Below are 22,218 nucleotides of genomic sequence, written 5' to 3'. Positions count from 1 at the left end.
ATTATAATGCACAGATTGTACCCCGAGGCAATACAATTGTTCAAATGTGAAAGCAGCCAGTGAAAATGAAGATGTTGAGAGACCCGATGCTTTAAGGTATCTACACTTGTAATTCTATTTACCATCAGTGAATGAAGAGTGAACTTTGACCTTTGACTTCTCTTTCCTCTTTCTCTACGGGAGATGCAGTTGTAATGGCATGACAGGAGTGGGTCGGACACAGAGAGGACACAGAGTGGACACACCTCGCCCAGAACAGTGGACAGTGGACCATACGATCGCTAATGTGCCGATCCCGATTGGAGTCACATCTCAACCAAAAAATTTTAACCAATCAGGGGCGGCGGCAGGGGGAGGCTCGAGGGGGCACTAGCCTCCCTTAGAATGCCCCCCCCCCAAAAAAAAAAAAAGTTGACCCAATTTCAGCACGTCTTGATTAAAAATGTTCAAAATGAGACTATAATAATAATAATAATAATTTAAAAAAACAATATTAGCTTTTATAAATCCCTACAGAAGCTAACTACATTTAAGCTAGTTTAAAACAGCAATCTGGCGTCCTGACTCCACTATAAGCCAATGAAAACTGAACATACAGAGGCCATATACATATACAGCTCAGAGTTCATGTGTTAACGCTAATCCAGTTGACCAAATTATTATTATTTATTTATATTTTGCTTTTGACCCAACCTGGACGACTTTTAAACCAACATTCCCTGTTTAAGCAGTACTTTCAGAACCACTGTCCCACCAACTTGGGCTCCACAGTAATATACATACAAACATTCTTGATGCATATTTACTATGTCTAATGGTGATGACGATGAGAACAGTGTGTTTTTCCCTACAAATGGATCTGACTTTACAACCAAAATAAACAGCATGGACAGATATTGTACAGTGGGGAAATAATGCGAAAGAAAAGGAGAGGATGGAGGAGAGGCAGGAGGTCGTGGCACAGTACAACATCAGACTAGAACATAACAGCACACACAGAGAGACAGGTATTAGGAAAAATGGTTTAATATAGGAGACAGAAGCAAAAAACTGCATCACACAAGAACATACGTTTACAAAAATAATTCTGACTGCTTTAGCTACACAGTTAATTCACAGAGGACAGAGAAACTGGAAAATCTAACCAGCTAAAATCAAATTAGTAGATTTCTTTATTAAACTAATACATTAATCCACTGAAGGAGACTATTTCTAACCCTTCTTTTTCTAAGAATTGTCTTATCATGTAGACAGCACGATACAGAAAGTCCAAATGAAGCTTATAGTGCTCTGGTATAGACGAACTTGCTAGAACTAGAAAGAAAAATTAGAGATTTGACACTCACTTACCCTCTGCTTTTTCAGAAAATAAATAATACAAAGAAAAGAATGAAAGAGAGAAAAAAAACTAAAGAAAGAACAAAACACACAAGTGAGGAAAAAGACGTGAAAGAACTCAAGCCAAAGATCATCTAGAAAATCGTAAATATCAAAAGCCAACGTTCTGGAGGCCAGCTATAGAGAAATCAGAACTCCAAGTCAGGTCTGGCCCCATCATCAGAGAGGCCAAAAGAGCATTTTTTCTACATTTTTTGTTGTATCCTTTAATCTCCAGTATAAAAAAATTCCACTGGTACAAAATGCATAAGTACAATCAGTTGTAGAAATAGGAAAGCCTGCATTTTTTGTACTGTAGTATCCCATCCAGTGACAGATTTCCGAAGTTGTCAAACAAACATACATCATACGCTTACAGGATCCACTTAAATGCATTGACTTTGGCTTCTCTCAAGACAGTTACTATACTGAAAACCTCTTTATCAATAATAAAAATCAAACAACAAAGAAATTAGATCATTTCAATAGACAACAAGCTCAGTTTACGACACAAAATGAAAAAACACATTTCTTCTTCAAAAAACTTTGACATAAGCTATAATGCAAAGAAACAACAAATATTTTTTTTTTGTTCCTTTTCTTTGTTTGATAAATAGCACTTGAGATAATTAAGAAATCAGAAAAAACAGAGAAGTGAACAGTGACTTAGATAGAAAGATACAACAAGCATAAGCACCGAAAGCCCCTGAAGTGAGCCGCTCCATAGAATTCGCTATCGCCCTCTTGTGCTTTAACATTTAAACGCAAACACATGCTTTAACACACTGACTACACCATGCGACGAGGTGAAAATTTGGCAATTTTGACAAAATAGTTTGGGACTGGTTTTGACAGTATACAAAATAGTGCTTCATATCTTCCAAAACTAACAATGATCATGTGTTACGGATTGTGCAAGAGTGACAAAATGTGCAATTGAGTCGATCTGCAGCGGATTTACAATGTTCAAAACCTGCATGTGCTGGTTAGCAAAATGGTCCCTTGACATTAATAGGACTATCCAGCTATTATCATATGGCTGTGGCACTGCTCATGCTATATACTGCATTTAAGAAGAAAACATAACAAAACAGCTGAAGTCTCTCTTCTCTGTTCTTCTATCTGAAGTTTGGGTTTGGTCTTTGAGTAGTTAATGAAAACGCCTTCATCTCGCCTGTTGTTTTGCTTGCCTGTGACCCTTCCAACTCCCGACCAACAGCTCTTTATTTCCCCTGTCGCTATTCCAATAAGACAACCCCCTCCACATATCCCTGCTTCTAATAACCCCGGTTAGCCTGAGAGACAGCTAGTGGGCATCCTTCACACCGGAGCTTAAATTTCGACCATCACAAGACTCTATGCAACTCGGCCAATCTACTCACAAAATGGCGGACAAAGTGAGAAGTAAACAGTATACAAAAGGTGACCCTGGACTTGGCACAAATCTGACAAAATAGTCTTCCAAAATACTGGTGCGACGCTCCCTGGTTTAAGGCGACTGGTGAGATTTTGTGTAGAAAATAATGCTGCCATCTTTTTTTGCAGACTACTAAACTATAGGCTCTCAGGGAGTAGGGGGAAAAACAAGAAACTTTGACAACACTGTGCCATGTAAACGACTTGACCGTGAGAATGTCAGTAACAGTAACACGCTTTGGCATCTAAAACGTTTTGGCCCACAAGACTTTATGATTATGAAAAAAAAGTCCTGAATCTGTATATTAACTACAAACTCGCATCTCTGAAAAAAGATGTGCTTTTTTCCTCAAAAGAGAAAAGGCTAGTTTGTGAATGTCTTGCTCTGTGCTTACATCATAAAAAGCCAAGCGATGATACATGAAAATAATGATCTCTGAACTGCACAAAATGGTTAAGAAGATTTGAAGAAATAAGGCTTTGTGTATGACTATCACCTCCTCTTTGAAATGAAAAGTCGGAGACGGTGCTGCTAAGAAAACAATCAAAACAATATATTCAACTGCGTATGACTGAGATACTGATAGAAAGAGCTAGGAGTGCAAAGATTTGTATGGTAAGGCTTTTGATAAAGAAAACATCAGACATTTGGTGTGGGACTTAAAGTGGGTTTGGGGGCAGAGCGGTGGCTATGGAGAAGGCAAAACTCAGGGGCTTTCGTGCAACAAATAAGTAAAATGTGAGGTCTGCACAGAGAGAGTGTATGCATGTGTGTCCAACTGTGTATAGATATATATACTGTATATATGTGACACATGGGCACTTCTTTACATTTTTTACAAAGAAAAAAAGCAAACATGACATTTTCAGGCAACAAGACCACAGAATAGCAAGTTAACAAACTCTTTTTAAATCTATACTTTAAATATGAGGGATCCATACAAAACACTTATAATAAAATACCAATGTTATCAAATCATTTTCACAAGAAATACACTGACGCGGCTAGGCAGGAAGTACCTTCAGAATTTTGGCACTAAACTCCACGGATCTTGTCTTTTTTATTTCTTTATAAGACATTTTGCTGAACAACAAAAACACATTTAATATTGTTTCCCACGAGAGAAATAAAAATCATAATGACATTGATGCTTCACAAGCTGACATTGTAGATATAGATATATATATATATATATAGATATATTTATATTTATATATATTTTTAAGAATTTTATAGAGCTAATTAACTGACAACAAATTTTAGCAAATAGGGACCCCTGAAAAAAGAAACAGAACAGAAAAACAAACTATTGTAATATGAAAGGCTTTGTCTATTCTTCAAGTAAACTGATTTTTTAGTCTTTGAAAAACATGAGACATTTAAGACCATCGGACTTGGGATGGAACCACAACTAAACTCACAAGAAGCACCAACATTAACATGGGTTACAGGTATCGTCATATTTGTTTTTTCCTCTATACATTTGAACAGTAGAAAATATAGGTCATTTTCTTCATGTGCATTTAAACCATGGATTGTCTATCTGTGAGTCAGTTCAGCAAAAGGTGACACAAGTAGGTAGCATATCTCCCCCACCAAACAGGGCAAATGTCTTTTTTGTCATTTTTTATTTAACCTTTGTAACTACTCTAGAAAAAGTGGTTCTTATATATAGACTTTGAATGAGAAACAGAGCCACTTGAAAATGGCCTTATCAAAAAACTTTACACTGCCTGAAAAATGTAAAAACCATTAGAGAGATAGAGCGCTCTGAGAGAGTCTAGAATCGATCAGTTTTTTATTCAAAACTGTGGAAGTAGTCTTAATACTTAAAGAAAGTGGCGCAGACAGCTTCTGGCCCTGTGCACTGCGTTTCTCATCTGCAGCAGAATCAAGCCGCGCGCCAATTCCTGTAGTGAGTGTTCAAGTTTATTTTAAATGAAGTAGAGAAAATAGGCAAACACAAAATGCAAAAAATAAAGACATTGAAATGGAAAAACTTTGCCACAGGGTTTTCATAAAAAAATTATCAGTCTTTCTTCATATGAATGCAGCTTTATAATAGATTTTTTTGTTCACATTGATTCTTGTTCACCCATCCCCCCAAATTCCTGAAGCCTCTCCCACAACATATGAGGTCACATCCAACAAAACATAAAAAAACATTAAAAGAAAGTAAAAATCCAAATAAAAGTAGGCATTGTACCATAATTTTAAAACTTAAAGATGGTTCCTCTCTTGTCGATATGAGAGCTGAAGTGTCTTTAGGCTTTAGAACTACACTAATTACTATCCATGACCTGGATGAAAACCTCACAGACCAAAAAACAAAAACCAAACGAAAAAACACCACAAGTCCATAGATGTTTAAAAGTTCAAAAAGTCAGTAGGCGGTGGCAGAGGTGTAGAACCAGGGTATGGTCAGGTGAGCTCAGAAAAACAAAGATGGGGAGGACGATGACACTTTTGGGTAGGGGGAGTTTTTTGTTTTAATTTTTTTGTGTGTTTTTGTGTGTTTTTTATTGGACGCCACGAAGACATGCTAGGCAAACGATGAGCTAACAGGCATGGAGATGGGTGTTTCTAAAAGGGGGAAAGAAAAAACAGGGAAAAGGAGAGAGTTACACACAGAGAGCCAAAGCACCACACCACTACAGCATCTGATAAATTAAGAAAAACAACAACAACATTAACAACAACAAACAACAATGCAAACTGTTGAATATAGCAACACTACGGACTCATTTCATTGGCAATTTTTAAGCACAAATGTTGCATTTTTGCAGTAGATAGTGATACTAATCTAGGATTATATTATACTAACAAGCAACGGCACATTCAGTCATTCACACAAACAAACATACACAAACCATAGTGCACCCAAAGTCTGATCCATCGCATCCTAGATGGATAACACGTTTGGGAATAAATACTGATATATATATTTTTAGGAGTGGGGGGGCCTTTCCTTAAAAATCTTTGGAAGGGTGAGGGCACGGACAAACAACACTCAAAACAAAAATGGGAAAAAAAATCAGATTAAAATGTGAAGGACAGGTGGACGAGCGAGGCTCTCTCCAGACAGAGAGAGAGAACACACAAAGATGGATGGACACGGACAATGACTGTGAAGAAGTGAGTGAGGCGTGCGCTTTTCTATGACAGCGGAGTGTTGTGTCGGACTGCACTGAAAAAACATGAAAACATTGGAGAACCCGACTCTATGAGGGTCTTCTTTATCAATGCTGTATTTTTTTTTATAGGAGTTCAATAACTTAACAATAGGCAATAAATAAAATCCATTTTATCTGAGGCAGTAAAAATGCTGTATAAAAATAGAACTGCTTTTTTTACAAATAAAATTTACAGGCCTGTGGCTTTCTTTACTTGTATTTTTTTTTTTACTTTCAACAAACATCAAGTATTTTCAGTTAACCCCTAAACCCATAATACTCTCATTAGGTTATTACTGTCGTATAGACTTCTTCAAATTATGGATCTTTTTTTAAATGTTGTGCATGCGTCCTTTCAACTAAGACCAATGTGATCTGACCCAGAAAATAGTTATAGTACTTTTTTTTTTTCATAATTTGACAAATAGAAAAGTATTTATTTTTCTTTTATCATATAAATATGACATACTATAGCTGGAGTGTTTTTTTTCTTATTGTGGTGGAGTGTAACTGGTGCCATTAACTAGACTGTGTAGAGGCCACTATGATTTGCAGCCTTTGCCCCCGGGTTGCCAGCAGGCAAAGAGGGATTTCAGAGAAGCAGCGGCGGCCTGCAACCAACACCGCGGAGGTCAAAGGTCAGGTGTGCATATTGGCATGAGCATCAAAAAGTACTATATAGAGGAACCAGGCCTAGGCCTAAGGTTCACAGCAAGAGAGAGAAAACATAAAATAATCATCATGGCTCCTTTGTCTTCACTTCTGTAGTTGGCAAAATAAATACTTTCTCAAAAAGAAAACATTAAATAATTATTAAATTAAAAATCAGCTACCAGTGATAGCTACTTCTGTAGTAAAAGTGAGAAAAATTGCACAAAGTAATGACGATAATGGAAGCGTTCATGTGTGTCAAAAATAAAGTGTAATAAATAAATCTGAAAGAAAACAATAAAAAAATCTTCCAAAAATCAAGTATATCAAAAGGAGGAGTGTGTGAGTCTCCCTCCTTCCGGTGGTTGTAGGTCGTCTCCCCTCCCTCCCACAGCCCACCCCCCAGTCCCTGTGCAGAGGTCGTGGCTCGGTTTGCTGTTTTTGTTCTTTTTTGTTTTTTAGGGGGGACTTACCCTAGCAGTGCTAACAGGGGAGCAGATACACCCTAGTTCTAAGATCAGTACGGTTTGCTGTCATTCTTGGAGCGCTTTAGCTGCACTTTCAGCCTCTTCATGCCGATCTGGAAGCCGTTCATGGCCTGAATGGCTGCCTGTGCCGACACAGGATTGTCGTAGCTGACGAAGCCTAAAAACATGGTACAATATACATTTTTAGGAACTAGTTTTCAAGTTAGTTGTCTAGTTGTCAAGTATGAGGGGAAAAAAACAGAGACATATGGGTGGTTCTAGTGCAATGTCTGTACATACAAGACATTTAATAATTATATTATTCTTTATCTAAATTCTTATGCTTATAATGTAAATAATAATAAAAGCTACTCCAAATTTAAAGTGAGTGTCATCAAATTACCCAAATATAATGAAACATTTATATTTCTGTAGATTTCTATAAAAAATATGTCCTTATAATTTACATTATGTGTTGTTGTTGATCCATTATGAAAAAAAAAAGTTTCCTGAGAAATTTGAAATTAGCCTCACAAGACCCTCCAGGATTAGTTTGCCAAGTATTATTTGTACATCATAATAATTACTTCCACCGCTAGGTAAAAGCTATTGTGGAAGCAAGATAAATATAGCAATTTTCGGGTAATTTTGAGTGGCTATTGCCTGGCTTTTATAGTTCATTAAATCTGGCTCCTGCAGGATGATGAATAAAATATGCATTTGTGTAGTGAGTGCTCAGGTACAGCGGTCGTCTTATAACCAGAAAGATGGTGGTTTGACCCCAGCTACAGGCAGTTCATACTGCCTTTTACCTGTGTGAATGTAGTAATGCAAGTGAGTGAATGGTAACTATTCATAAGTAATAGAATGTAAGTGGCATTGTAGTGAGTAGTGGTAGTATGTGTAATCATACACTGCATCTTACCAAAGCACTTGCTAAGGTTTGTCTGTTTGTCAATAAAGACTTTGGCAGACACCACATTTCCGAAAGGCATAAACATCTGCAGAATATCCTGGTCTCCGAACTCCTGCGGCAGGTGGTAGATGAACAGGTTAGCGCCTTCGGGACCTGCAAGGACAACAAATATAAAAGTAGGTGTTATATGTCATAGTGGGTTGCATTTGAAAATATACGGAGCCGCGTAGCATTGTGCTTATGACCCACTGCTGTGCCGTTGTCATAGAAACGCGACAAAAGCATGACAATGCTGCCCGACCTTGAGTTTTGTATTGCCTTTTAAATAATATTTTGTGATTGTATTGAGTATTAAAGTAAATTGTGAGCTTTGAGTGATGATGGTGTGTCCATCTACTGTTCTTTTGCTGTTCATTCATTGATGCATGTGGTGTTTCTCTTAAGAGGGGTCAGGGGTGAGCTCCTGACCTTCTGGCTCACATTTGAATATTTCAATAAGGTTACCTCTCTTAAAGCCTATTATTCCCCTTTTATAATGGAGGCAAAGTGGGATTGGTGAATGGGTTTTGGTGACCATGGCTGCCTGCAGTTGATGATGTGAAAGCTTGAAATAAAAACGACAGCATCTTTGCAGTTATCTCTCATGTTTTCTGTGACAGAGGCAATAATGGGCAGTGTGTGACTGTGTTTGTTTTAGCACACACTTCATCATTGGTTTGTATTCTGGGCTGTCACTAGAGGCTTCTCCCACACTTCCACTTAAAACATTACATTTTGGTTCAGGAGACAGCACGGTGCCAATAATTTTCCTTTTAAAAGGTAGTCAATAGGGCTAACTATGATACCAGTTTTTAACCACTTCAAATGTTTTATAAATAATAATTAATTTGGATTAGTATAACTTTCAAGTGTATTGTGAGAGTTATTAGTGGGAGTATCAATTTGTGTTAGCAATTAGTGTCCAAGGCTAAATAGCACACATTGCATATTTATGTTAGATTTAAATTTCAATTTACACAAACTGGGGGGACATAAGCTCAGTTGGTGCTGTTTGTCCTTTGATCCAGTGGTTGGCAGTACCCTGGTGTGTGAATGTGTGTGTGAATGGGTGAGTGGTTCCTTGAAGATCTTTGTCCTTTGATGGTAGAAAAGCGACGTACAAAAATGTAACCATTTATCATGATCATTACATCAACAGCAAATCACATGCTTTTTTGTTTAAAAGTGCATATACGACAGATTACGCAAAATTACGCATTTTTGGGAAAAGTATTAATCACAAAGATCAGAGAAAAACAAAACACAGGCTTTGTTCTAATAAACAGGTAAAGTACTGAATGCTGTTAATCAGAGGTGAGAGTTTTCTTGATTATACAGGAATATTAGAGATATTTCCTGCGTTTGAATGACGTGCAGCAGTTTAATGGCTATGATTGGTCCTCCACAAAATGGAGTGAGCCGAACAATTTGCTGTAAGGAGGACATCATACTGTTCCTGCTTTGAAAAAGGAAAGTTGCAGTCTGACTCATTAGACTTCAATCCATGTTTGGTGTAATTCTTGGTGCGATTTTCTATTGTTTATTATTAGATCCTCCCACTGTCTAAAAATACAAAACACAATTATGATGGGAGCGATCTTCAAACAGGTCTACCTGTGATGCCATTGACTTTTCATTTGTACATTCGTTAAGAGCATGGTTATAGCATTTAATTAAAGATTTAGCAAGAGGGCCTTCATGGTGAGAGGCAATGCTGTAATTATAATCCTATTGTATTTTTAGCCTCCAGTCTATAGTCCAAATCAGTTTTAATTTCTTGGTCCTCTTAAACTAGCTACACGTCCCAGAGCCTCTTACCCTCCTTCTGACTGCCGGCGGCCCCTTGTTGCTGCAGCAGTGATTGGCTGTAGAGGGTGGGCAGTGCAGCAGCGGCGTACTGCTGTATCCCTGAGTAGGCCTGCGTCAGAGCATCCATGGTGCCTGCTGTGCCGTTGGTGAGCCCCGCACCACCCAGACCTCCATTTAGAGCCGCCATACCTGAGAGCATTTGAGCAACTTTACATAAAACCCAACAATAAAGAAAGAAGAGTGCACTTACTGATTAGCGCTCAAGGTTTTGTCATTATAACCACATACACATGATACAACAGAGACAGTAGTTGACTGGTTCATAGACATTTACAGATACATACACACACTACACAGTTTGAGACAGGACTGAGACAATACACAGGACAAATATAACATCCAATGAAATAGTGTGAGTGCAGTTGATGACTGCCACAGCTGCACACAAAAAGTCACAGAGAAACAACATGGAAAACAAGATATATTTTAATAATAACAACAACAATATAGAGATTCAGTTTAAATTATTATTATATTGAGTAAACTCAAAATAGCTTCTCAGGAACAATGCTGCCTTCTAGCCACTGTATATGACATGCTGTTTACTAGTAATAAGTATTGTTAGAAACCTAATTAAACAGATGTCAGTCACAGAAACCACCATTACAAATACTGAGAGGCAGAAGAGTACTTCAGTATGATTTTAAATGTAAACTTCTTAAAATTACATGGTGAGAATTATACCCACTTACAAGTACAGGTTTATAAATCAAATTAAAAAATGCAATTACCCCAAAAATCAACTCGATTACAGTAACGTGAGTATTTGTAATTAGTCACTTTCCACCCCTGCATACTTAAGGTTATAACTGAGGTAAAAAGACCTATCTAATGTCTAGAGACTCGAGAGCACAGTTTTCTGTCTACAAAAAGTACAATTCTTGATGGTTTGGCCTGAGCAGTATAAGTGGACTGTTTAGGTCAAATTCTCAAACCAAGGGTTTGAAAATATTAAGAAATATAAATATTTTTCACCCCCAACTGTTGCTATATATACCCGAGAATACATTTTCAACTGTCTTGATTCTGCTGTAGGATTTTTATGTGTATCAAACCACTTTGGAATATTTAAACTAGCATGTCATTATGTGTACTTTTCTAGCCAGTGACATTTTATTTTAGTGTTTGAAGGCCAGCATGTCTTCATGTTGGTGGGAGGTGGTTCTTTTAAAAGCCAGGGAACACAGGAGGAACACTCATTAGCCGCTTGTAACTGCTTCATTTGGCCACGCAGGGCAACTTGTCGCAGACTGGCTCAGCCTCTCTGTCTCCTCACCATCAGACACACTAAAATAAATGATCACCTCAGCGCTCTGGATTATAGGTCACTCACTTATTCAGGAATAATTGCACTGGTGACCTTTGCAATTCAATTAAAGCCTAGATGTGTTTAAATGAGGCGGCTTGATGGGAGGGGAGCAAGCAGAGGAGAAAAGGGTTATCCGCGAACAAAATGGGATGTAAAGCGAAAGTGATCCATCCCCTTTAAAAGAAATGGGGGTGCCTACATGTGTGTGTGGTGTACCTGTGTAGATCTATGATTTACACAGCGGATACAGCCACTGGTGCCATGGAGCGCTAAAGGTCAGAGGAGAATAATGTGGTGGAAGGGGCTGCTAGCTCAGGATCTGGGCTGTCATAACAGGCTTGATTAAGATCCCGGCCCTGTCTCCCCAGAGGTCAAAGGCAGGACACAACATACAGTCATAATAGCAGACCACACAGGCACGCGGCTATACTTTGTTCAATACACAGTGTGGGTAGGAACATGTAGCGGCTCCCTGGGTCATTGTGAAAACATGGAGTCGTTTATATACTCCATTGATTCTGCAGAAACTGCCCCCAGCAGTGACTCTCTATTGCTTTTGAAAAGGGGAAAAGTAGATGCATTTTATAAGCAAAACGCATGATTTAATTCAGCTACAATCTAATACCAGATGGTGGCTTGATGGCAGAGTAGTTTGCCCTGCAATTTGAGTCTACCTTGGTGTCGTCTTTATTCAACCTTTCTGTTTCTTTCAGCCTTTAAGACATAAATCTATCTGACTGAAACACTTGCCTTTCAGTCAACCGACCATTGTCCAGACCAGGGTGACTGGTACAGACTACTTTTTGACCATGTGAAAGGACATACAATATTATATAAATCATATTTTTTTGTTAAATATGTTTTTAACATATTTTTTGTAAAAAAAAAAAATTGCACTAGCTCATTTGGATCAAGAAGCTAGTGCAAAAAGTATATGGGATAATCACATACATATAATGACAAACATACAAACAGCTAAGGCACCACACAACTATGAAACAAACAGACAGATTCAGCACGCAGCCAGGAAGCTGGTGGAGAGGCAATGGAGATGGATGAGAGGACCATGCCCTGATGAGCCAATGACAGAAATGTCAGAGAGAGAGAGAGGACCAATCAGAGGCAAGCAAACTGAGGGATTTAAAAACACTGCATTCTGTTCTGCCCTTTGGCTTTTAAATAGAATGAACTTTTTTCAAAGTTAAGTGTATTTGTCTTTGTCAAAATATGTCGTTCTGTTACACATCAACCTAAACCCTTGAATTTGCTTTAGATGTCTGAGTCCATACTATAAATACCCTAATTAAAAAGCAGCATTTACAAAATCACACAGCACTTTATCTTTATGCTGCCAGTCTAAGAGTGGCACTAGGCTCTGACATGAACGTTTAAGGTGATGTGTGGTGGGTGTGGATGGGATGGAGATGGTGAATACTCACTATTGACACTACCTGCTAGTGCATTAATGTTGTTGAGGCCCACAGTGGCTCCTGCCAGGCCCTGCAGGGTGCCCAGAGAGGTCAGAGAGTTCATGGCGCCGGCGTTGGAGCTGGCTGTGGTACCTGCTGCTGGAGGTCAGGACGAGGGGAGGATAGGACAGGGGACAGAGAGCAAAATGTTATACTGTATTTAAGCTCAAAGGAAAATAAAAATGCAGATGTTGAATGCTTATCTAAATAAGTAATGTTCAGTTACACTATTCCTATCTCACTCACCACAGAAACTTTTATGCACAGGACACCTACATAATGCATACATGTCATGTTATGTTTTTTTATTATTTTGAGTGATGGCATCTCCACCGATTGTAAAACAAATATATTTTTACCTTTGATTAGAAATAAATCCTAATTTGAAAATGAAGCAAGTATACTTGCTACACTATGCTCTATGGCTGCGTTAGCTTCACTGTTTAGGCAACCGTAGGGTGGATGTATACAGACTACAACCTTCAAAATGAAAAACTATTTTGAAATCCAGGATGGCAGGAGGAGCAAACCTGAATGAGGTGTTTCTTTACAGTATGTGCAGCCTTGGCCTTTATCACAGCAGAGTCCTTGCACACATTCATTCTTGCTACAACAGATTTGACTAGCATGGTAGCTAAGAAAAAAATGTCCAAGCATCTAGCAAAACAGCCTATTTAAGGTTTAACATAAAGCTGCATTGATGATCTAATTGAACACTGAACATAAATATCAAAAGTAGTATCTCGATAACACAGAAATTCCAAACAGGACTTTTCTCATACCAGCAACAATCATTAGACACATTGGGTTGCTCCACTGAAGGCGAGCATGTAATCACATGAAACAGTACAAGCCAAAGAAATGCAGACTGGGTCCAAAACCTGTTCTGTTTTTACCTGTCACAGCTGCAACACAACTCACAGCCAAAATACAAACAGACTGTGTACAGCAACACAGAGGAATGATGAAGAGTATAGTGCAAAAAAGTCACCAAAACAGAACACTACATCTAGTCATTTACCCTTTATCTCATCAAAGCGTTGCCAGCAAAGCAGGAATGCTGCCAGATGTATGAAGAAACGGTGTGAAAGTAGAGCATTTTGACAAATGGTAGAAAAAAGGAAAAGAAAATGAAGATAGCTGCCTGTCTTCATGCAAATGTGACTGTTTATATCAAACTGCTGCAGTGTTCGCCGTTTCATTAACACATGCAACCCAAGTTTCTACTCAAAAACATTCAGCCAGAAGAAGATGCTGGAATCAAAGTAATGTGTGGAGAAAGGAGAACATGACCAAGAAAAAAAATAAAAAATAAAATTGACAAATAAATACGCTTAAGACAAAACAAGGAAAGGCTGATCTATGGTTAAGACTAATCAAAGTGAGATAAAAAAGTGTCCGTAACTGGAAATAGTTCTGACACTGTACTCTCATGTGAAACAACATACAGAAATACAAAGTAAAAAAGAAGAAGCCAGTAAAGGATGAGAAAAAATATTTATGAAATAATTCCAGTTTTCATATTTGAAGGGTTTACCACTATTCTCAAGCACAACACAATCACATCCTGTTTACCAAGTAAGCATTGCCACCCTAATGTCCACAATGGAGTTCCCAAGGCATAGTATAGTAAGTGTGAATTGTGTATTATTTGAAGGATTACTTGATAAACCTAACAATAGGGTACAAGTTACTGAGCAGTTGTTGTTGTGTAAAAGTACAATAAGGTATAAATATCTTTGAAATCATGATCTTTTGTACATGTTTTTTTCCTGTTATAACTGCTACTTCTATATGTGGCTGAGATGCTATATTATGCCTTAGAAAAGTTATTCATATAGAGGAAGTATAGCTGAGGCGGTGTAAACAATATTGACTGTAAAGAATACAGCACTGGGCCAGACAGAGAGCACTTCACAATCACATGCAGATTCGAGCGCACACACAGACACACACATGTAAGCACACGACGATATGTGACCACCACATGACCGGCTCACGGATAAGGAAGTGACGGACGACGCCAAGACAATTGCACACGGTCAGATGATTGGTCCACTGAGGTGACAAAGTGGACAGTTACACAAACCGTGCCATTTCGGTATAAAGATTTCAACAATGGATGTGACTATGAACATGGTTTGTGGTGACAGCAACAAGGATGTGCGAGATCTGTTAACACAGGGATGAAAATGTAGAAGAGCGAAGGTGAGGCAGGCCTCGCCCTGGCGTCAAGCCCCGCCCCAAGAAGCTGCGGCTGCGTTACCTGGGCTGGCCAACGCTCCCAGGGACGCCGCGCTGGAGGACAGGGGGTTTGCGGTGGAAGGGCTGGCTGAGTTTTGAGCTGCTGCTGCTGCCGCCGCTAAAGTGGCCAGATTCTGCAACTGCAGCGCACTCATACCTGGAGAAAGGAGCCAGAGAGGTGTGTCAATCCTGCGAAGCCAGGCTGAGGACTGTGGACTGGCCAAACGAGATGACAGGAGACAACTGAACCGTCTGCAAACCAAACCAGTGTGTGCCACTGTAAATGACTGTGAACCTTCCTATTTCAAACAGCTACAGTGATAACTAAACCATGTGCAGCCAAACGATACAGGGGCTGCTTTCACTAATAAGTCCCAATGCACCTAACCCAGTCAAAACAGATGCTAAAGAGTAGCAATGAGGGATGTCTGTCTTTTATGACTTAGTATATATTATGTTATATACAAATCAAAAAACAACTGACCTCTAGGTGTCAAAATCAAAGTATTTAATCAGTGAGTCAATTTTTTGTAGTTCCTCAAAGTCGTCTAAATAATTTCCCCCTGGTTCACTACGTCAGTAACATTGTATGATTGTACTCCAGATTAATAAATGACTAAATGTGTTTAAATTATGTGTCTTGTAAGCTCGAGTTCTAACAGCAGATCAACAGCAGTGGGTCTACAAGCTCTGAGCAGCTTGTTCTGACTCAGGGACTTGTTAGAAAACATGGGCCAAACCTGTGGGGTGTATGCTCGTATATACAGTTTGGATGTATATACAGTGCCATGGAAACACACATACACAGTCACACACACAAAGACAAAATCAACAATATTTCTCAAATAAATAAATCAATAAATGAATAAATCAAAATTAAAAAAACAAAAACAACAACTGGACAACAACTGTATCCATCTCTGCACTGGACCAAACGCACCTATTGTACAATCCTTCAAATGCAGTGCTACACTTACTACTAAACTAGCCAAAATATCTATTCATTGACAAGCTCTTCCACAAAAAGGAAAAAAAAAGAGAAAGAAATCTCGCTTTGAGCTTAACGATTGTCTTAAATTGTGAAGATAGTGCATCTGTGATGGTTTTAAAAAAGTGTCCACAGCAATGAACGCTGTGTGTGAATTGTCTTTACTCATCTGTGAAGTGCACCAAAGCCAAAACCAATCTGTTATTCAAAGTGATTTTCTCCCAATTTTATGTGTTACATCTGAAGTCAAGATACATTTTATTTTTCCACACGCATAACAGCTGGGCCTGTCATTCTTACTGTCACAATAAAGTCATTTGGGGAAAGCTTTAAAAAAGCAAAAAACAGTAGGATGAGAAGAGGTTTGGTACGCTGGCTCACTCAGTGTTTCAGGGAGATGAGAAGGCTTCTTCATGGTTCTTTAAACACATTGTTAAAGCAGTTCTCCACTGATGATGAGTTTGGATAGAAACTGGTTAAGGACCAGGTAGGACCACTAAGGGCCATAGAGAGTAATGCACTGTGTGGAGCCATCTCGATTTCAAATCCTGCTTTTTTAATTCATATCTTAAATCACTGAAAAATTTTGTGTGTTTTTTCTGTAATGCACTGTACAAACATTTAGTGATGTGAAAAAAGTTAACAGAAAATCAGCCATCTGCTTTAATAAACCTCCAATCTGACATGTTTACAGAAAGTGTATGCAGTACATCAAGACTATTTTGTACGTTTTGTACGATCACTGTTACTGATGACCGACCAAATATGATACTTTTACCAACTGAAAGAACATAGCAAAAGTATTAAAGTGCTGTTACTGTTGCCCTTTAAAAATTGCTCAAGGAATTGACGTTTACCCATAAGGTCTGTGAGTCCAGTTCTAGGCACTATTTCTTTACCAAGGTGAAGCTGTACAAGTGCACTGGACAAGTGCACTGACAAAGGTCCACATTCTCCAACTTTTGCTTGTCCTCCTTATGTTTTAGGGGACAAGAGCTCATGACATAAGATCTACCACAAGATTATCACCCTCTGGAGAATGATCTTGTGATATTTTTCTTTGTTTCATTTGCCACCAATTTGGAACTACAGCTGAAGACTGCAATAAGCATTACATTAATAATTGCTATGGATCTTATGTTTGCTATATGTGTCCATTTATGTCTAAATCTCGTGTCATCTTGTGGACTCAATATATTGTCCTTTATTGTGTCACCCCTATTGATTATTTGCACACATTTGGGATCTAAACTCATGACTCATTTGTTTTCTGCACAAAATTCTTTAGAATAAAAAAACCTCACCAAAAAATTCTAATTACAACTATTATGAAGCGCAGTACGATTGTTACCATGTAAAGCGTATGTATGGATTTATGTACATTATTATGGCTCTTAGTCTGTGCTCATCCTCTGCACATATTTAGGCCAGTGCTTCCTAATTCTCCTTCATTATTATTACATTTGACATGTCTCCCGGAATGACCATTAAAAGAATATCAATCTTCTGTTCGTCTGTCCCACTTCCTCTGTTCTCCGAAGACGTGTCTAGCAGCTTTCTTTCTTTCTCTCTTTTTTCCTTAAAGCACTCTAGTCCAATCATTCATTTCATTGTCAAAGGCTATCTGTCTTAGTACAATTTCTGAGGCAGTTCGAAAGACGAAGAGAAGATAAAAATAACTGGATGGAACTGGAAGAGAAGAAGGCCCCCGGTTTGAGACAATGGGAACATCAGATGGTCTGGGAGTGCATGAGTGTACATATGTGTTGGAATAGATGTGTGTGTGTGACTGTGGACAGTATGGCAGATCTGGGTTGGCTGCATCTAATTGAATGCTCATTGGTGTAATTGAAGGCTCTCAGCGCTACAGCTCGTGGTGTTAAAGACTGGGACCAGATGTCATTCAGCTGTCTCCCATCTTCTGCCAATCACTAATGCGCGCTCATGCTAGCTTCCCATCTCCCTCTTTCCCTCTCTCTCCGTTCACAGATGGAGGACCAACAGATCTCCAGCTTCAGACAGTGCTACTCGCCCCCGCGTCCAAATCACAGCTCATTTATTCACGCCACTGCAAAGGGAGAAATGTGTACTTTGGAGCTAAGACTGGGCACAAATTCTCAAGAGAGAGAGAGAGAGAGAAAAAAAAAATACCTCGTATGACCAAAAACTCCCAATAAGATTTGCTTTTGTTGCCAGGCAGTTTTTCTAGCATCGGCTGCCTGAACAATTAGGAGCTTGTGGAGCATAGGAGAGAACAGAGTGAGAAAAACAGCAAGAGACATCAAGGAAAAGATGAGATAAAGGAAGGGTGCGACATTACAGGGAGGTGTAGGAGTGACTGCGAAAAAGAGCTTAAAATAAACAGTGAATGTGGCAACAAAGGCACACACTCATAAAACTGAACCAGAGTTATAGAGAAAATCAAACTGACTAGCAACGGTTTTAACAAGAAACAATAAAAAGTACATCATGGCTTGTTACTTGTTCAACATATGATTCCCAATACATCAAAAGTGTAGTCATATTTAAATGTCCACAGCTTGACTTATCTGTGCTTTTACTATCTTATAAAACACAAACCTGACAACTGACAATCTGCCAAAAAGATTTAGCATCACAACTTTCATGTTCAACTTATACGTCTAAAAATATCACAAGTGGGACCATTTTGAACGATCAATCTTTTGCAAATGGCTACCTACATTTCATGCATAGTCCATTTTATGAAGAACCTCCTAAATCCGAGGGGTAAACATCTTCAACTTGAAGCCAAAGCCAGACTTTTCACACCTTTTGTTGTCATTCAATTAACGTGAATGACTTTGGCACTTTTTTGGTATTAGAATCTTCACATTTTCAAGGCTATATATAAGAAATAATGGCATCCATCTTTCAAAGTGCAATCCTAAAAAGCTACTTATTAAATTAAAATTGTTGTTGAACAAATCTTGCTGAACATTTAAAATGAGTGTGCTTAGTTTGCTCAAGGCTTGAATTAATAGATTAATGGATTTAAAACGATGTTATTTCTGACACTGACACATCCTTCAACCCTTATATTCTTGTTCTCAACTTGAACTGTTCAGAATTACACAGTTGTTATCTCTTTTTATAGTACCCAAAATTAAATTGTAAATTGTTAAAATAAACAAATGAATAAATAAAAGCATCCCAAAACCTTTACATAAATAGGGCAGTAGGGGGTGCCAGCCTGCAGTGAGAGTGATTCTGTAAAGACACAACTGAAGCCATTTTCTCCGGTCTTTTTTCTTTGTGGGCCTCATCCATCCCTGACAAAAGCCTGGTGCTAGCTACTGTTGCACGCCCAGGGCACAACTGGTGTCTGGTCTCATTAAAAGATCAAGACAAATCTTAGCAACACTTAATAAATCTGCAGGGCAAAGATCTCTCTTTACTCCAGCACGCAAGTTCATCTGTTATGCTCTTTGGTCCGCTTTTAGAAGTCTGAAGAAAAAAAGAAGAACACAAAGACTCTGTGCCTGTGGAGGAGGAGGGAGAAGAAGAGTTTATTAGTGATTTGGACTCACCGGCCATCTGCTGGATCCCACTGAAGGCTCCCAGGTTTCCAGAAGACGTGGCCTGCTGAAGCAACTGTGCACCAAGCAGAGAGAGAGAGAGGGGCAGGATGACATAGGTGGATACTCAGCACTGAATGCATGTTTGTACAAGGCTACGCATAGAAGCTAACATTGTAATGAGCAATTTAGCAATGCGCTTTTTGCATCAGCGCTCTATGAGTAAATGAGCTGCTAATACAGCCTGATCTCTCCTCTAAGCGAGCACTGTTTGTATTCTGTCATGATTCTCCAAGACAAGTTGAGCATGAAAGCTCTAATCTAGCCCACTAATTAGATTCCACAACAAAAGTGAAATACTGACGCTGTCAAATATGGGCTCTTCAAAGACTAAAATTAACCGCAAATTAACATCTTGTCATTACTGCATGGATCATTTTACTCCCAAGAATAGCCCTTATTTCTTTAGTTAGAGAATAAATGGGAGAGGTGATTAAAAGGTCTGACAAATCACAGTGCATTACCATTAGAGTGACAGCAGCAGTTGCACTTTGGATGTTTTTTATACAAATTTGACTCAAAACCTTCAGCAGTAAGCTGCTGGAATAGATGAAATATATTTGAAGCTACAATCATTTTAACACATTCTGAGTCCTTGGTGTGGGGTTGTACTGTTGTAAGCTGAGCTGATGTGGTGCTTGTTGGTGGGTGTACTCCTCTTACAGCCAGGTACTGTGGAGTGAGGCCCCCCAGGCCCGTCAGACTGCCCCAGGTGGTGGCACTGTTGAGCTGCTGCATCTGCTGTGCCAGCTGCTGCTGCAGACGCCGCTGCTCCTTGTCCTTCTGTGTGTCTGCAAACTTCACCACTATGGGAGATGAGCAGCCCTGTGAGGGGCCACAACACAATGTTAATGAAAGTAGGAGTACAATGGAACATTTGATTTACAGCTTAGCAAAATACAGTTAAGAATGAGATCTATAAAAGTGTAGAAGACATGCTGCCTTTGAGGAACTTGCAAACATTACTTGGGGGAGATCTGGATGAGAAAATAGTATTTTAAATTAAAAGCACCTTGCCCCGCACACATGCAGCAGTGACACTGGGACTCTCACAGGAAGCACCAGTCTAAAGCCGAAGGGCTTTCTTCTCTACCCCACAAGGGCTTAGTTATCTCTGAGTCCAGAATGGTTTCAACTGAAACAGATTTCCTGAGTTCACCAACTATTTCATCATCTCATCAGAACAGATACTTTCTGTGTGTCTCAGCTGAGTGTGGTAAAGGAAGAGAGTGTTTGGGATGACCGAAGGAAAGGTCGAGAGAGCAAGATGTAGAGATACAGACTATCACAAGAAGTGTGAATAATTGTGGCTATTTCAAGCCTGACCTCGGTGACTAGAGTATGTGCTTGTAAGTGCATTTATGAGTATGGTAGGTTTGCTGCAGGCATATTGGACATCCAGCACAACAACTGTAACATGAAAGACGACATGAAGAACAATAGGGCCTGAAACAGTGTCTGTGTGGCAGCTTCTCAGACTGTCACACCACACCATTGCTCACACTCCATAATCAAAGCCTAACCAGAGGCAAATCCGTCTGAAACAAAGGCGATCTGCCACCATGGAATAAAAGCTTTTGATTGAAACATTTAGTTTGAAGCACACCAGGCAACAGCAGAATGGGATTGGATAACTCTACCGTACCAAACCACACATGTATTGTAGTTAGAGTTGAATAGGAGAAAGACATCATCTATGAGGAGCATAGGGCACCTGAGCTCTGCTGTCAGAACTACCAGTCATTTTGAATTAAGTGAATTCAATCAGAGCCATTTAGTGCACTTTCCTGCATGCGCCATGTCAGAGCTCAAACCTGACGGCCGCTTTCATCTGTTTTCAAGTCAGTTTGAGGAACACTGTTGATTCATTTGCTTTTAACTCAAGGAACAATTATGATTTCCTAGAATCACCATTAGACATTCAAAATGTCAAGTGCAAAAGTTTTCTCGGGTTTGTCACAGACGCACTAGTTATTTAAGTGTTAAGCCTCAAGAAAATACAATTTATATTTTATATTAATTATTATTAGTTATTTATTTGGCATAAAAACTGTGGATGAAAAACATAACAGTCCTGATCATCCCAAGTGCCACAGTGAACTGTGTGCAGTATGTGTGGATGGGTCGAGATGACTCTCTGACGCAGACTCTACCATATTTACTCCTCCCGCAGTCACTGTCCGTCCCTCTCTTTCTTCGGACTGCTGACAGATAAAGCAGAGGAGACCATGGAAGAATTGCATTTGGAGGCAAAGTGTCAGTCCAGGACCTTGCGTCTGCACTCGATTCCCCCTGAGACACCAGCTTCCAATCCTTCTCTGCTAAATATCTCATTGCTCCTGCTGACATGCACCGAGTCGGAGGAAGCGTGCCCCAGAATGAGAGGCCTTCCCCTGGACAGTGGCGGTAGGAGAGGGGCCTCTGTGGCTGGGTCTCTCTGGGAAAAAGGCTTGAAACATAAAACCTCTTTCAGGGCCAATGGTCACACCATGGAATGGTGTGTATTTAATCATGTGTCAGAATAAATCACAAACAACAACACACCAACGCGCCATGATAATGTTGAGTTGGATCAATCTTTATCTATTATAATTTCTACATAAATAATGATACTAATTGATCTATTAACCAGTATCCACTCAATGATACATTTACTGAAAAGATTAATGATTTAAGTCTTTCTGCGCAGGCCACATTTAAGTC

At 39.2% G+C, this 22,218-nt stretch overlaps 1 protein-coding gene across 13 annotated transcripts in view; it reads right to left on the bottom strand.

Moving 5' to 3' along the window:
- Positions 1–1,008: 1,008 nt before the first annotated feature.
- Positions 1,009–22,218, bottom strand: part of celf2 (cugbp, Elav-like family member 2) — a 138,322-nt gene continuing 117,112 nt past the window's right edge. For 2 of the 13 annotated variants that reach the window (XM_055231968.1, XM_055231969.1), the window contains 8 exons: positions 20,179–20,340; positions 19,468–19,531; positions 14,954–15,088; positions 12,670–12,786; positions 9,859–10,038; positions 8,011–8,154; positions 7,092–7,263; positions 1,009–5,377 (listed from right to left, as the gene is read on the bottom strand). In XM_055231968.1, coding sequence (XP_055087943.1) covers positions 7,136–7,263; positions 8,011–8,154; positions 9,859–10,038; positions 12,670–12,786; positions 14,954–15,088; positions 19,468–19,531; positions 20,179–20,340 — 930 coding nt within the window. In that variant the 3' untranslated portion in view covers positions 1,009–5,377; positions 7,092–7,135. Of the gene's footprint in view, positions 7,264–8,010; positions 8,155–9,858; positions 10,039–12,657; positions 12,787–14,953; positions 15,089–19,467; positions 19,532–20,178; positions 20,341–22,218 lie in introns of all 13 variants that reach the window. The other 11 variants (XM_055231966.1, XM_055231967.1, XM_033990139.2 and 8 more) reach the window with 9 other exon arrangements.

The sequence above is a fragment of the Periophthalmus magnuspinnatus genome, chromosome 23, assembly GCF_009829125.3.
Source record: "Periophthalmus magnuspinnatus isolate fPerMag1 chromosome 23, fPerMag1.2.pri, whole genome shotgun sequence".
NCBI classification, from domain to species: Eukaryota; Metazoa; Chordata; class Actinopteri; order Gobiiformes; family Gobiidae; genus Periophthalmus; species Periophthalmus magnuspinnatus.
The sequence above is the reverse complement of the archived record's forward strand: the minus strand, read 5'-3'. Positions and strand labels throughout refer to the sequence as shown.